We start from the raw sequence: 17,221 nt of genomic DNA, 5'->3' as shown, positions 1-17,221 counted from the left end.
TAAAGTATCCCACATACCCTGGAGGTCTAATGCATTTTAAACTTGTTTTCGAGAAAATTTAAAGGGGCATAATTATCTGAGAGTTGAAGTTATTTCATTTTGAAGCGTAAACTCGAAATATTATATTCCCTAATGTAGTACCCCCTGACTAAATGATTATCATAATAATGATCTGCTACCACCAATTAATAACAAAGAATTTTACAGTAACTCTGCTGATACCTAGATGAAGGCACAGCTACTCAAAAACTAATTATACATTTTTGTCACCAATTAGTTGAAACTAGACAATTTTCTGACAAGGGCACACTGGTTGAGAAACGTTACTCTAAATTTAACCACTTGTATATCTTGATCGAAAATTGCTCAGAAGAGAATTTAATTGCATGATATATCATCCGGCTGCAGCCGATGTTTTACAGTTAAACCTTTCACACTCTAATTAGTGTCCATTATATTTTAATTTGATATAGGCATTTTGAATCACAGCTAATTATCGAGCGGCCTACCTTGACGATTCAATTAAATTCTAACAGCTGTGATACATTTATGAATTTTAATTGTGCCTTCCCATACGATCGATTTGAAATGCTCTGTAACTCAAATACCGAATTATTTGATCATGCAGATGATAAACAAAAAACAGGAAGAGGTTGTTTTGATGGCGGTTAATTGCATTTACAACCAACAGTATTTTATGCTTCAGAACAGTGGCGGTTCTACACTAAATTACTCCCTGGGCGAGACCACCTCCAAACGTCCCCCGCCCCGATTTTTTTTTTTGCCAAGACACATATTTATCACGAATTAAAGAGGTGGATATATTTATCAATTGCACAAATACCTAAAATATAAATACAAATACACTCCATACATAGAATGTCAAATATAAAAAAAAATGCATAAATAATATATACAAATACACTATATTCCTAAATATTGCAAATATTTATCAAAAAATGCTTAATATAATAAACACAAATACACTACATACATAAAAAATGGCAAATATTTATCAAAAATGTTGATGAGAACAATAATATACAATAATAAAAAAAGACTAGTTATATTCTTAGAGCAGCGCGGCGGCGCAGTGGTTAGCGCGTGTGCGGCACAATTCTGAGGTCATGAGATAGAACCTTCCTGTGTGGAGTTTGCATGTTCTCCCCGTGCTTGTGTGGGTTTCCTCCCACATTCCAAACACATGCATGTCAGGTCAATTGGCCGGTCCAAATTGTCCCTAGGTGTAAATGAGCGAGCGAATTGTCTGTCCCTGTGTGCCCTGCGACTGGCTGGCAACCAGTTCGGGGTGTCCCCTGCCCACTGCCTGAAGACAGTTGGGATGGGCTCCAGCAACCTTGCGACCCTATTGAGGATAAGCGGTGCAGATAATGGATGGATGGATATATTCTTAAAATGCTGGTCTACTAGTGATCCCAAGAGCCAAGAAGAGATCCGCAGGTTCGAGAACGATCTCCATTCGAGCCCCGGTGCTGTGGAATGCTCTTCCCCCTAACATTCAATCTTCAACCTCAGTGGAAATATTTAAATCGAAGCTTAAAACATACTTCTATTTTATAGCTTATGAATGACCTATATTTTATGTTGACAATATCTATGTATTGTTTGGTAATGTTATATCCATTGCAACCTGATCATCCTTTTAATTTCTATTTTACTTTAATTCTTTATATTTTATTTTCAATTTTATTGTTTGTTAAAGCTACATCCATTGCAGCCTGGTCATCCTGGAAGAGGGATTACCACATGTGCGGTCCTTTGTTAAGGTTTCTTCATTTTCCTCATGTTGAGGTTTTTGAGTTTTTCCCCGCCCTCATATAGGTTTTAGATCAGGGGATGGTGTAATAATAGTTTGTAATTTGCAATATTATGTGGTCTGTGCAGCCCTTTGAGACTCTTTGTGATTAAGGGCTATACAAATAAACATGACTTGACTTAAACAGCAAATCACAAATTCACATATATTTGAAAAAATACATTAATGAAAATGTAGTTGTATAATGAAAAGAAAACACAAACTAAAACCTCACCTTTCCGGCTCTCCTTTGATGCAAAATCTTCGATAAAATCTTCATAAGCAATGTAATCCTCTATTTCATGATTAATGTTGATGACAGCAAGCCAGTAAGCTGTTCCCAAGACATGGTTGACCATAGGTACAACTTTATCAACTTCAATTTTGAAAACCTCCTCTCTGCTTGGGCTATCGTGACTGGCAGAGTGAGAGAATTGCGCGGCAGTTAGCCTGTATTTTCAAAGTTAAGAACAACTTGCTCTACTTGGAAGACAGGAGCCGCCATCTATTTTTTATGTATAGTAGTAATACAGAGAATAAAGGCCCCCCCTCCCCCAATCAGAGGTGAAGTGTCCCCCACGCCGCCCCACCCCTACACTTTACCTCGTCTCAGCCTCAGTCTCTCCGCACACCTTTAAAGTTGGCAGGGGCATCAAAACTGCAACGAAGGGCGCCCATTTGACAATAAACAAAGTCATATGTTGTGATATAATACAAACCCCTTTTTTGATGCAGATTCATTTGAATTGTTTTTTAATTTTTTGGGATGCTCTCGTGCCACAACCCCACCCCCACCATGTTTCAGGGTAAAAATGTTGCCGCGCCGTCTGCCCGCCTCGCCCGTGCCTAAAACCGCCACTGCTTCAGAACATTCTTCTTTGGGTGAAGAGAGAGTCAACTTTGGAGAAGTACGATAAACAAATATGCTTCAGAGGACCGCATTTTGCAAACTACCAGCGATTATAATGAAGCTAGCAACTGGCAAGCACGGGTTGCGATAGCTCAGTGAAGCGGCAAAGAAGCAGCTAGCAAAAAGTAGATAGAGTGGTTAAGTGTGGCTGCTGAAGAAAACTGGAAAACGCTAGTAAGCCAACTGAGATGGTCCAATTTTAGTTCTTTTTAGGTTCATTTGTATGCCTCGCGCAGGAGTGAACAAAATACAGCCCACGGGCCATGTACGGCCTTGCACTTTTTAATCCGGCCTGTTCAACAAAAAGTAAAAAAAGTACAATTAGAACAAAAAATTGGTGCCACACTTGTTGCTGTTTATTTTTGTAAAACATTGTTTAATGCATTGTGTAAATTCAAATAATGTGATTGATTTCATTTTTGAAATTATGTTTTTTATTGTGCAATCACGTTGTATATGCTAATGTCTTCATCATGTATTTATTTTATCTATCAAAATATGTATCAAATGCGATGTTGGGAATAACGCTGTTTTAAGTAACGCCGTTATTTTTTGAGTAACGGGGTAATCTAACTAATGACTTTTTTCCGCTGTTATCGTTACGGACAGTAAAAGATATGCATTACTTTGGCTCTAGAACGCCAACCGCGGCGTGTCCCCGCACACCTGACGTTTTCATCGGCGCGTTGTTTCGCTCTCATCCGAGTTCGTTACATTACGTCTTTTGGGATTACGTAACCATTCAAAAAAGCGACTATAATATAGTTGGACAGCGATTACGAATACAGTCTCTACTAATGCGCCGAAAGACAAGGCTAATGGGTGAATGCGGCAAACCACTCGTGCCATTCGCGAACGAAGCGGCTTGCTATTCCGTCTCTTAGAAGTGGGAGCCGGCTACCCACCAATCGAATGCCGCTTCCCTTCAAGACGCTATTTTTCAAAATGCATTTTTTTAGGGATTCTGTGCTGTTGGCTTTGAATTTATTTTGTCTTTTTCTTTGTAGATTTATAAATATTTTAATTGATGCTTCCTGTGTTTTTCAGTATTAACGTTTATGTGTTAATTTTGAAAACCCTATTCAAGTCACTCATAAAAGTGCATGATAAATGTTAATATATGGAACAATCAACCAGAAGAGCCATTTGGGAGCCATACGAGGTGGCTCAATCTAGTGAGCCAAGCCGAAAAGGCTTATTCTCTAAAAAGAGTCAGATCTCTGCAATGGTCCATTCAAGTTAGATTTGATTTATTAAATTCACTTTACATTAATTACTTCTTATTGTTATTTTATTGTATTGTTTACTATTTCCCTTTGTCCATAAAAAAAAAAAAATTCTTCCTGGTCCCTTCCGCCATGCCAAAGAGTTTAACACACGCGCTAACCACTGCGCCGCCGCGCTGCTCAAAGAATATAAATAGTCTTTTTTTATTATTGTATATTATTGTTCTCATCAACATTTTTGATAAATATTTGCCATTTTTTATGTATGTAGTGTATTTGTGTTTATTATATTAAGCATTTTTTGATAAATATTTGCAATATTTAGGAATATAGTGTATTTGTATATATTATTTATGCATTTTTTTTTATATTTGCAATTAAAAACGCATGCCCACTTTTGGCCTAGCTTTAAGATGGCTATTACACATGTCAACCTAAATGATACAAATTGTACAATTCCAGGGAACTGTTTAAGTTGATGTCAGATGATTTAGTTTTTAAATGTAATTTATTACAAATCACCACTAAATAACACTAAATATGAATACATATTTTTTTTAAGATCAAGCAAATGATGAGTAAACATCATTTGGGCAGTTCATGCAGAAGTTGCTGTTTGTGATCTTATTTAAACTATATTCACACGATTTCCTGTGCACTCGCATCCCAATTTAACAATTTCAGCAATCCTCCAATGCTGTTAAAAGTAGAACTTCCTATCAAAAGTGTTTTTTTTTCAACATTATGGATCCGTGCGCTAAATTGTTTTGGATCTTGAGTGCTTGAATAACAGCCCGCAGTCATTCACCGAATATCCTAACCCACCGAAAAATGCCGGAATATCTATATTACCCCTGATAAAGCCTAAAGCCCGATACATAAAGCTGCAAACTATTGACAAGTTGCTAAAACGAACAATAAAATAACCTGACAACAAAGTTGTTCTACTAAAAAAAATAAAACATTGAGTCCTGGGTCTTACACTGTACATCCGAACATATTCTTGAAAGATTGTGACCACGAAGATATAGTGATAATTGGACCAATCTGACCTCATATGGGTTTAGGATATATAGTTTAATAACGAGCCTATGCATCCATCTATCTATCTATCTATCTATCTATCTATCTATCTATCTATCTATCTATCTATCTATCTATCTATCTATCTATCTATCTATCTATCTATCTATCTATCTATCTATCTATCTATCTATCTATCTATCTATCTATCTATCTATCTATCTATCTATCTATCTATCTATCTATCTATCTATCTATCTATCACACCCTCCCGCCCTCCATCCATCCATCCATCCATTTAGTCGTCTGGACGGCTTGTTTGCAGACAAATGTATGATGAAGTAAAATAATACGTGTCTGGCAGCTTTCTTCTTCACGGAGCACAGTATTCCATTGATTTTCTAGCAGGGCAGTGTGTTTGGAATAAAAAAATGTATAAAGCCCCATTGGAATAACTGGAGGAGGAATTGTTGAGCAGGTTAAAATGAATGTATCGAACCTGATCTCTAAAATGTTTTGCCAGTCAAAAAGGGTTCATTAAAGATGGACATTTTCATAAATACTTGAGTACAAAGTAAATTAGCAAAAAAGATAAACGTAGATCTGCATCCACATGGATAAGTTTTATTATATTGTCACAATGTTTACACTTTTGAAACACTTTGCCCTGGTTCTTTTAAGGACTGCAGAAACGAACAGTCTGCTAGGGGCCAAGGACATTACCAATATGAAATATGCTGCACGGAAACATTGTGTACGCTCAACCGATTGCTTATCTGCGATCATGACAACTTCTGTCCTCAGTATTTGCTGAAGAAAGACATGCTGGCGAAGAACGACCAGTTTCAGATGCTCGTGGCTCTGGTAGTACATAAGAGCCAGCACTGAGGACACCAACTGTTGATGAACCTTCTGGTATCTGATGGCTCAAGTACACGCCAAATGTAATCTGAAAATGCCAGAAAATACGAGCCACGTGAGATAGAAATAAAATGTTCAAAGAATTGACTTTTTTCAAATGGAGTGGTTTCTATATGGTGCCCCTTCTACATACATGCTACTCTAATTCTGAGAAATTCCAGATACGAGATGTCTTTCAAGCAAAAATCTTGCCTTGACATACAAGTTACAGACTGCTTGCTGCCAGTTGGGAAGTGCGTTTCCTGCCATACAGACCCGATCCTGCGCATTTGTGTTGTTTTTTTTAATGGCATTGCATCTCCTTTAGTGGCTTTTTTTGTAACCCTAGCCTTAAGTTCTGGGAAAAGTAACAGAGAGAAGTTTTTGGAGGATGTTGCTTACTGGGAGGTCGGTGGTTCGCGCCCCGGCCGAGTCATTCCTAAGACTTAAAAAGTGGTCGGCGGCGCCCTCTGTTGGCTGCGGCTGCATCGGCTCGCTACAACGGGTCAGGTGCAATCGACATTTCGTTCTGTGTACATTGTTACACAGAATGACAATACAAGGAAATTATTATTATTATTATTATTAAAACACTTTGTTTCAAAAAATTCTGATGAAGGATATATCCTGCACCAAGTGTTTAGCTGTGACGAAACAGGCCTTTTTTGGGAAAAAAAACGGCCACACAGGACATTTATCACCGCAGAGGAGAAAAAGCTGCCGGACCAGAAGCCAAAGAAAAATTATGAGGGGGGTCTCTTGTGGTCCCTCACTCCTCCACCACCACGCAGTTAGCAACTGCCGACTTCTTCCGTCGTAAGTGCTCATAATAAATGAGTATTTTTTTTTGTTGAAATAATCTTATCTATCTTATAATTTGTGGCCATTTAGGGTTAACTTGGATGATTTGGGCCTGGAACGGATTAATCATTTTTCACTTATTTCTTATGGGAAAAATACGTTTGAGATCCGAGAAATTCAAGATACGAGCTCGATCCAGTACTCTTGTGGGTAGAGGGGCACTGTATTTGTGATTATATCTCCGGAAAAAAATGCAAACAAACAAAAATATGGAACTGGATCATGCAATTGTATGGTCTTGACTTACCTTTCCATTGCGGAATGCAGAAAGAGACATAAGGGGCTCTTTTGTTTTGCACCCCGTGTCCTGATCGACTCCAATCATTTGGCACCGTGCACATTTGCCTTCAACCTTTTGAATTATCACACAAAAAGGTATATTTAACTTCTTCAAAATCAAACACATTTGTCAACATCATCTCATATCCAAGTCTCATCTCACCGAGAATCGAATATTGCCAATATACAAGTGTGACCAATTATCTTCCTCAAACGGTCCGACCCCAGAGATGACAAAATTGGATCGGAACCGGCTAATGATGTTTTGTGTATCGAGCTCGGTACAGTCTTGCCTTTGGAAGGAATTGAGAAAATTACATGTTGCATTATTTTGCTCTCAAATGATCCAGTGTTATGTAAATGTAGAGGCGTTGACACATCCTGATGTGTTTCGCTGTACAAAGTGCATATTGACTATATTGAATGAGACAGCGTGCGTTCAAACCTGCTGCTCATTAATTTTTGAATGAGCTCCACACTTGCGCAGTTTATCAGGAGATACTGAGCCTCATTCACCAGGGAGAGGGACGAAGAGGTGACAGCTGGAAGGAAAATGCTTTGTATTACCCTCCAGTCACTCCTCTCTGCTGGAAATCCTCAATGAGTGTGAAAATTGAAGTTCTATTCCACAAGCGTTGTGGCATTACTGCGAAGTAACTGCACATTTATAAACTCATTCATTATTCAGCCCATAGATTCAAATAGTAGAACCAATATCTATGATTAAATTATCTTTTATTGAACATATCGTATCCACCATTGTATTTATCCTCAAATGGGGGTATAAGATGACCATATTTGGGAGGGTTAATTTAAAAATGTAATCGGATACAATTACCTTTAAAAATGTAATCAGTAACATAATCTGATGCTTTAGTGTTGTAGAAATGTAACGTGATTACTTTGATTACTTTTGGATTACTCAAACACCAAATATGCTTAAAAAACACAAAATAAACTCAATATAAATAGAAATACTAAATTTTGCTTAAGATGAATGAAGAATGTAACTTTGAAAAGGAATTGGAGGAAACCATAGTCAAGTAGTTGCTTGCAGTCCTCTAAAAAGTGCCAAGATTTTCACCACGTTGTTCAGATTGGTAAGCAGGAAACAGGGAAGACAAGATATGTTTTAGTTTACATTAAAAGGACATTAAGCACCCAATGTTGTTTTTACCGTCTTTCTTTGTAAATATCCCATGTTTCATGTTATAGTTAGGTGCGGCTTATGTATGTAAATTTTTTACCCTTCCACCCAAAACTCTCGCTTAAGAAATATCTAATAAAGGGTACATTCACTCAAAACAGTTAGTATTAGAGCAGTGTTTTCCTACATTTTTTAAATTCCCAGCACCAGTTTCATTGTTTTGTTTTGGGGCTTGAATTATCATGTTGCCTACATTGCTAGGATATGTTGTTGTAATCGACGTGGCTCAGGAAGTAACATTGGTAACTTTGGTTAATACTTTTGCTGCAATTTTGGGATTTTACTACATTTTCAACCTGCTTTTCAAGTTTTATCATATTCTCACTTTAGGTTTTTTTCTGGATAAATAGCAAAAAAAATACTTAAAATGTGGAAAAATTGTCTGCGAGTGGAACAAAAAAAAGCGTTACTAGGTTTCTAACTAGTTTGTGTTTTTGGGTAAAATATGAAAACAATTAAAACAAGAAAAATATGTGCACGGTCTTTACGTCATGCAATCGATTTGATCTTTTTGTGGATCAATCCTGAACAGATTCATCAAAAAAATAGGTTATTTAATATATTTACCCCATAAGCAAATAATTAGTACATAAAAAGAAAAACAAATAGTAATCTGCTGCCACCTACTGAAATGGATGAATGTTACAGTTAATCGGTTGATTGATGGAAGAAAGCAAAGATACTGTACAATGGCATACTTTTTTGCAAAGATGAAATTTGGAAACTTCCTGCGGCACACTAGACAATGTCAAACGGCACACTAGTGTTCCCCAGCACACAGGTTGAAAAACGATAATAGTGTCTACATCTTTTTACTAATGATCCTAACTATGCATTTTGTAGTTTGGACTAATGTCTACATGCCAGTTCTGAGCTAGGCCTGGTAGGTGATAGACTAAATCTTTTCTTTCCACAGATAAAATACGTTAGAATCGAGTGGTTTGGGCCACTGCTGAATATGGCAGACCTGCTCTATGGCCAATCAAAGCAATTCATGAAATCCATTTTAAAATCGGGGTGTAAGGGCTGCAGCTATGAATATGGGGTAAGGAAAGAAATGGATTTGCTGGATTCCATCCATGAGAGATCGACACGCACAAAATACTGTTAGAAAAAAAGGGCAAACATATCCCTGCAGGCTGATTATGTCGATTATAAGGTCACTAATGTGTCAAGGGCACATGGAGACCACCTCTATGCAACTGTTCGTGACTAAAAGGGAGCAACCAGAGCCCATTTACAAATCAAATCAAATCAAAATGTATTTGTATAGCATAATAATAATAATAATAATATCATCATAATAATAATACAAAAGCAATAACAACAGTTATAAAAATCAGGGATGTAGGATAATATTTGGAAAGAAAATAACAAAAAAATAAATCTAATCAATAATGTTATAGTTTATGCATAAATAACGAAAAAGATTGTATTAGGTAAGTTTTGACAGTCAGTGTTTCATTATATGTATTATGTTTAATCTCATTATACAAGAGCAAAACATGGGAAAATCATATATAAAAAAAGTAAACACTGCTGCCAACCAGAGTATGTTTTTTTGCAGTATATAGAGCAAAAATATTATATATTATATACATAACCATTCACGGATCCCTTAACCACCTGGGTCATTGTGGCACCACTTGATGTGGTGTGTCTTGGGAAAGTATATAACAACATAAATAATAGACATATTAAAGGAATTTGAAGACGCAAGACCATAGTTAGTGTTGTTATGTATTCACCTGCATCTGATTTCTTTTGTCGGGTAAAATCGGGACTTTGTCTTATCAGGCGGCACGGCTGTCCTAGCAAGTCTGAAAGCCACACGGCAGCCTCCTCGCCGCAGTCAATCGTTTCCACCCTGGGGAAAGCGGGAGGATTTGTGTTCAGGAGACCCCCGGGGGGATACAGTCAGATAGCTGAATGTACGCTAGTACATTTTGTGCAACAACTCATCCAAGAATCAAGATCGACATCACTATTTAAAGTCAAGCCAATGTTGCCGATCGGTGTAATGTGGCTACGCTAAAGATGGCATTCTGATTTACAGAAGAAATGATTAACATGTATAAAGTGGTAAAATCTGACCAATCCTATCCATCTCAGAGGGGCTATTTTGCCACAAGCTCTCCACCGAAAATGACATTACAATGCCCAGGGACTCATTTTTTGACCGGCACGTGACCATACCCACTAAGCACATGAGCCGTAATTGGTTGGTACCCGAGCCCTTAGGCCAGAGGTGTCTTCTTTCCTGGGAACACCACAATGGATACAATTAGTGCTTTTCTTTTATTACTGTAATACGCTGCACAGCAAATGTTCTTTTAATTGAATGTGGGTCAAAAAGAGATAATTGTCTAAATATCCATTTCGGAGGGAAAATGATAATGATCTTAAATTTTTCATTTGTATATTTTGGTATATAAAACATTGGTTAATTTTAATTTGGGCACCGATGCCTAAGGCATTCTAAAGTCATTTTCTATCCATAACAAGTGTTGAGCTGTATACAAACACATTTTTATGCCTGTTTCTGATTCCACTAATGCACTATCCGTCTGAATTCTGTTCAGACTTTTAGGGGAGCATTGAACGTATTGACTTGACATCCAATTTTAAAATAATACAGTAAGACCTCGGTTATCGCGGTTAATGGGGACCAAAACCGTATAAACGCACATTGTTACATTTTCCCTTAGAAAATAACAACATACAAGGGTCACAGGACTTCATAATATCACTTGTACCATCTAGACTGGTGCAGTAAAAGGAAAAAAGACACTGAAAGAAGCAATGAAATAGAAATAGCAAACAAATATGATTTCTTTCCTGTCCACAGCTCACCTGTCACCACAAACTTTACTCTGACAGATTGCAAAGCTCTCGTGCGTTTCCGTCCTGATTTCCAGCGGAACTGAAATGGTATTCATCCCTGCAGGACAGTAGGAAAAAAAACTTTAATAAAGAAAAATAACAGACTGATTGACAGTTTCTTTTTGTTGCTCAAGCAGCGTGTCACATTCAGGAGGCTGAGGACCGAATGACTGACTTGATGCCTGCAGGAGCAATTCGTTTGAGGCCAGATGAACTTGTGGGCGAACCAGGCATAAACGAGGCTCTCTTTTCTGACTCAAGCACACGCCATTTCCATTTACCACCATCCAGCTTCTGTCATAGAGTAAACCCTGAGGTCCCATTGGCCAGTTCTGAACCTAGAATAAATGACAAAATGCTCTGTGTAAATATAAGATTGACGTGCAAGCAGTAACTGAAAGTGAACACACCTCAAATGCACCGCAGGATTTAATGGGATATATAAAGATGTTGGTCAATTTACAAGGCACCTCACAGTTGTATGTCTGCACAGGTTCAAATCCGGTGCAGGTAAATTTCTTATTTTCTTCCACCTCTTGTTTTTTTTCAAAGGTATTGATCGTTTTCTCTTCGTTTGTCACACGAGCTGCTTTAAGCCTCTTGAGCCTCGCATGGTCCACCGTCACAGGCTTCTCCACAAAGCACTCAACAACAAAACTCAGGAGTTTCTGACAGTCATCGAATGTGGACATATAGCCGAACGACACACGGACAGATCCGGTCGGCTGCCCGTCCACCATGTCGATGGTGTCCCCGCAGACGTGGCCAGCCTGAAAAAGAATAAAAGACAAAGTTGTTTTCAACAGGCAGAAAAGCACAGAGTTTAACCAATGTTCTCTAAATTCTTACCTTATAGTTATTCTTCATTTGTTGATTTGTAATCCCAAGAAAACGTTGACATGCTCCAGTATTGCAAAAACAACCAGTGCGCAAATGAATGTTGTACAAACTTGCCATTCTGTCTACCTGCAATGAAATTACCATAGGATCTGTATGTTCTGCTAATGCAAATAAATAACAAGCTTTTTTCAAACTAGATTGTGCAAGAGAAATTCAACTTATGCACCTGAGAATATCCAATTATTCTTCCACACGAGTCTTTAAGGTTAAAGTTTAGTATTGCACCCTGTGTGCCTGGATTGTCAAATTGGCCTTGTGTGTACATCTGGGCCACTGGTTGCCCGTTGCCATGGCAAAGACTTGACAGAAGCATGTAAGTGTAACGTGCCAAGCCAAAGGTGTGCTGTTGTATGTTTCGCATTCCACCTAAAAAGCAGAAAAAGGAATAGAAGGTTGCACAAAATACTAACAAATAGTTTTCTTTTGGCAGATACATTTTTCTTTCATTGTCATGACAACTGATTTGATGCACCTGTGCCCGCTCCTTTGGCGCCAACTGCCTCGGACTCTGATTGGCTCCCTGTCCCTATTTAAACCCATTCCTTTCTGTCACGTGTTGTCAGGTCGTCTGCGAACCTCAGTTTACTGTAGGCAAGCTTTTTTTTTACCCTGACTCCCGCCTGTTTTTTCTCCCGTGTTTTCCCCGGCTTCGACCCATTTTTTGATCCTGACCACGTCTACTCTCCTCTCCTGGCTTTCGACTCGTTGTTTGCTTTCCTGTCCTGGCTGCTGACCCGTTTTTCAGATCCCGACACCGCCATCGCTCGCCACGGAAGTTCCACCATGTTCATAGCGACCTGCTTCCCGTGCCCAGCGATCACCGGATCGTGGGTGCAACCCTTTTCTTTCTTCCAATAAAACTGAGAGAAATGTAACGCAAGTGGGTCCTGTCTCCGTTCTGATCCTGACATTCATTTTTAGTATTATTTTAATATTTTACTTTTTCAACTTCTTATTTCACCATCCACAGTTTGTATTCTGAAGCTGCATGCATTGAAAAAAAAGTTCTATATTGAGATAAAAAACCTACATTAAACTTAAAATTGGAGAAAACATCTTCCAACACGACAAACATTTTTGACTAAGAAATTGTAGTAATTTCCTTTGGTAACTATATTATTTTCTTGTGTCTCATATGTATTATTTCTTCTGGCAACCAGTTCAGGGTGTTCCCTGCCCACTGCCGAGGAAAACTGAGCTGGGTTTGAGTACCCCCGCATTCCTACTGAGGATAAGCGGTGCAGGTAATGGATGGATGGATGGATGGGTAGAACAAGAACATTTGTTAGAAAATGTATTTTTCTTATATTTGTATGGACTCAAATTCAAATCAGATTTATTTTTTCCAGTCTGGACACATAAGGGTTGAGTAAAAATGTAGTATACTAAGAAAAAAAAACATATTAAACCTAAAATTAGCAACAATAAATGCAAACCAGAAAAAGTTACTTTAAAACATTTTTTTTGATAGTTGTATTATAATTTTATTTCTTTTTCTTTTTTTCCTTTATTATCGTTATGTGCTGATTTTATTACTGGTATATTTACGCCTCAAGTTTTAACTGGATATTTTGAAGGGAGGGGCTCAAGCATTAAGAAAAAAAATCTACAAAATAAGACAAAAACAAAGTTAAAAAACACATTTGTAAAGGTTTTCTGTTCACATAACAAGAAAATTTTACTTGGGAAAAACTGCTTTCCTTTTTTCACATGTTTTTTTTTTTTTTTTTTTTTACTTACATGTGCAAGCTTGTACCCCTGTTACTTACCGGTGATCTTGTACAAAGCATCAAAGCTGTGGTTGAGGGCAATAATGTCCAAAAATGAGACAGTGCCATTTTCAAATCTAAAAAATACATTAACTTTGGTTGAAGTGTGCACTGTTAGTTTGTTTTTAAAGAATGGTCAGTGTTTTACCTGTCAGAAAGGTTTGCAGCTTGTACATAATAATCTTCCCCAGAAAGGTAAGCTGCTGCTGTGCCTCCTCCAAAGTATGTCTTTTTTAGTATGCCTGCTGCGTTTCTGCGAACAAGAAGGGCCCCCAGACCTGTAGGGAAGCCGAATATCTTGTAGAAGGAGATGGGAACGAAATCAGCGGGGCAGTCTTTCAGGTTTAGAGGAGAGCAGCTGACAAGTGAGGCAGCATCCAGCAGCACAAACCACTGGCCTCGATGGTCACATGCTGGATAAAGCCGTCTTGCCTGGATGCCTTCTACATGGCTAAGGGGATACTTTGTCCCTGAGAAATTACTCTGCGCCGGATAGCAGAAGAGATGCGGCGTCTGAGAAACCGCACTTTCACTTCCAGTCTCCTCTTTTGCCCTATTTTCCACTTCTTCGGGGAAGATCGGCAGGGTAACTACTCCCCAGTTAGTTGTTAGTCCTCTTATGCCGACAATAGATGTATGGTTGTCGGTGAGGTAGCAAAAGCGACTACCCGCCTCACTTTCCGTCTGCGACCTCCAGGGGAAGACCTCAGCCACTAATTTGATAGCGGCGGTACAGCCAGAAGTGAAAATCACTGAGTATTCCTCAGGGGTGGTGTTGAAATGCTGCAATATCCTGAAAGAAAATGATCTCCTTTCTTTTTCTAACTCATTTCATGCATGGTAATCACAAAGAGGACACATGGGCCCATTTGTAATCTGTCTCGGGGTCTGATTGGAGCTCACCTGTATCTGACCCTTTCCACGGTTTCATGTGTCAACCTGCTGCTGGGGTTGTGGCTGTGAGGGTTTCCTACAATGTTGTTCATCAATTTTAGAGCTTCATAAAGTAACATGGGTTGAGAAATTTTAAAAACTGTTGTTTCACGAACCATAAACGTTCCTTGAAATATCCAGGCAGTAGCTCCTGACCAGTGATTCCGGGTACAGAGTGGTTGCTGCATGGTCCAGATATACGGCGCCTTTGAGGGATAACAACGGCTCTACTATAGTGATGGTTAACTTTAAACAGTGCATAGCAATTCACAGGAGGACAAGATTATTACATTTAATCCGCCCGAACTCCCGCTCAAGCACGTCCTCAAGGTTTTCTCCGTATCCATAACAACCACACACCTCCTTAAAGGTTTCCAACGAGTTCAGTTTGTGGAAGTCCATCCAGTGTCTGTGCTTGACTTCTGGAACCTGAGAGCGGTTAGAAAGAAGACAGTTATTGATTGATTTCCATGCTCAAAGTCCACGGACCATGTGCTTGCTTTTACAATCTCGCGAAGAGCACAAGACCACTGTTCCGCTTTGTTATACTTGTGTTTAAACTTGAACTTAAGCAACAATCAATATCAAAATATACCAAGTGCTTGGCTAGGCAAACAGTAAACATCTTTTTGATGGCTTGACATACACTGCACGTATTTTGGGGGGATTTCTGTTGATAAAACGTTTAATTTATATTGTAAACATTGTAGATTACTTCTTAAGCTGTTAGTTATCAAATGACTCATTAAACTTTGCTGACTTGCACAAATATTTAAATGATTTATTCAAACAAGTGGATTTATTCGATTAAAACGAAGCGGCATGCAAATTAGATGAATCAAACAAAATCCAGTTTATTTGGTGGTACTTATAGTGCAAAAGAATTCAACACAAGGTGTGCGTTTAAACATCAACACTTTAAATAAATAAAAAAAGCATTCTCCGTTTCTTTTCAACAGATAGTCAGAAAATAGAAAAGACACAAGGTGGTGACGGAAAACAGGCAAAGATCATCCGTATGAGGAAAGAGACATAAAATGTAGAGTAGTTAAAAATGACAATCAACTTTTGTTTTCTTTTAAAGAGAAATCTTTGCACACACTCAATTCAACTTGAAAAAGAAAAGCAAGTAAAAGGTCGAATGCAAAAAAATAATAACAATAACAATAAAAATCATTTTCTCTTTCAAGATAGTTTTTTTAATTTTTAAATGGATTTTTGCAATGATGAGGCCCCAAGCATTGATTGATAAATACATAAAATATGATATAAAATCTAAGAAACAGAAATAAAGATAAATTAGAACAATATTAATTTCACTGACATATTTTTCTTTATTTATTTAGTTTTTAGGTGTTATATTTTCCGTTTTTCCCAGCCTAGGGAAAGAAATGTATGCAAAAAATACCAGATGGAATAATCTAAGAATGCAAGCGTAAAGGGTTAAATCGTATCACCTTTGATCACATATGACAATTCTTAAATAAAGCCATCTTTCATACAATATATAATATAGCATACCTTCATACAAAATAAAAGTGGTGAAGATAGCTGTGAGCAATACAATCGACAAGCGCATCGAAAGTACAAATACATGCTGATGAGTTTTCCTCAGTGTAAGGAAAGGGGCATAAAGTTGTGATTTCTCCATGAAAACAATCCACCGTCTCATAACACCTCAATCCTCCGACAGTTCCTGGTTGTGAAAGATATATATTTTTTGAATGAATTTTAAGGGAAAACGCTACACTGCATGAGAATGAAGGGAAAAGGGAGATTTGTGTTTTTGTTATTTTGTTTCGTTTTTATAGTATGTATCCACCCCTTCATCCATCATCCACGCCGCTAATCTTCAATAGGGTCATAGGGGTGCTGGTGCCCATCCAAGCTATCTTCAGGTAGATGGCAGGGGACACCCTGAACTGGATTGTATCTATCAAAAGCACCAATTGTTTTGGTACAACTCAAGATTTATACATTACTGTTGTCAATTTGAAAAAACAAAAACAAAAGAACAACAACATATTGACAAAAACAAAACTGTTGATAAATTTATTCTGTCACGTATATAGGTTTAGAAAAAGGTGGATTACTTGGACTTCTTCCAACCTTAGATGACTCAGCATTTGTTTTGAGAGTATATTGTAGATCAAGTGTCTGGAAACTTTTTGTGCCAAAGAGCCATAAAATAGACATTTAGGAGTTTTTTGTTTGTTTTTTGTTTTTTGAGAAAGCCAATCGTATATGTCAAGACAAAATTCAACAAATCCACCAGACAAAAGCAGATACTTCAGCTCAATTTATTTCACAGTTTGATGATTTGATAACATCTATGGAATAAAAAGCCAGAGCCTAATGAACCACTTAAAATTCGGAGTATAGCTCCGCCCAATCTAACTCTCACCCAATCAAATTGCTAAATTTCTCTCAGTGCTTTGCTAGAGCATCTGGGTTAAGGGTTTGTTTTGGGTTGATATCTGTGTTTTACTTGCCCTCATGTCGGTTTTAGATGAG

The 17,221-nt window shown here is 37.9% G+C and overlaps 1 protein-coding gene across 2 annotated transcripts in view; it reads right to left on the bottom strand.

The window, feature by feature from the left end:
• Positions 1–5,577: 5,577 nt before the first annotated feature.
• The window catches only part of mocos (molybdenum cofactor sulfurase), a 36,316-nt gene continuing 24,672 nt past the window's right edge, over positions 5,578–17,221 (bottom strand). Inside the window, exons 4-18 of one of the 2 annotated variants that reach the window (XM_088351730.1) lie at positions 14,998–15,136; positions 14,824–14,913; positions 14,678–14,744; positions 13,923–14,567; positions 13,775–13,851; positions 12,172–12,371; positions 11,955–12,071; positions 11,516–11,875; positions 11,281–11,443; positions 11,076–11,163; positions 9,971–10,089; positions 7,461–7,557; positions 7,179–7,308; positions 6,984–7,088; positions 5,578–5,924 (exon numbers count right to left, since the gene is read on the bottom strand). In XM_088351730.1, the coding sequence (XP_088207856.1) occupies positions 5,748–5,924; positions 6,984–7,088; positions 7,179–7,308; positions 7,461–7,557; positions 9,971–10,089; positions 11,076–11,163; positions 11,281–11,443; positions 11,516–11,875; positions 11,955–12,071; positions 12,172–12,371; positions 13,775–13,851; positions 13,923–14,567; positions 14,678–14,744; positions 14,824–14,913; positions 14,998–15,136 (2,574 nt within the window). In that variant the 3' untranslated portion in view covers positions 5,578–5,747. Of the gene's footprint in view, positions 5,925–6,983; positions 7,089–7,178; positions 7,309–7,460; positions 7,558–9,970; positions 10,090–11,075; positions 11,164–11,280; positions 11,444–11,515; positions 11,876–11,954; positions 12,072–12,171; positions 12,372–13,774; positions 13,852–13,922; positions 14,568–14,677; positions 14,745–14,823; positions 14,914–14,997; positions 15,137–17,221 lie in introns of those variants that run through there. The other variant, XR_015852534.1, reaches the window with a different exon arrangement.

The sequence above is a fragment of the Urocampus carinirostris genome, chromosome 13, assembly GCF_059441175.1.
Source record: "Urocampus carinirostris isolate Australia breed hairy pipefish chromosome 13, RoL_Ucar_1.0, whole genome shotgun sequence".
Classification (NCBI taxonomy): Eukaryota; Metazoa; Chordata; class Actinopteri; order Syngnathiformes; family Syngnathidae; genus Urocampus; species Urocampus carinirostris.
This window is presented reverse-complemented; position numbering and strand designations above follow the sequence as displayed.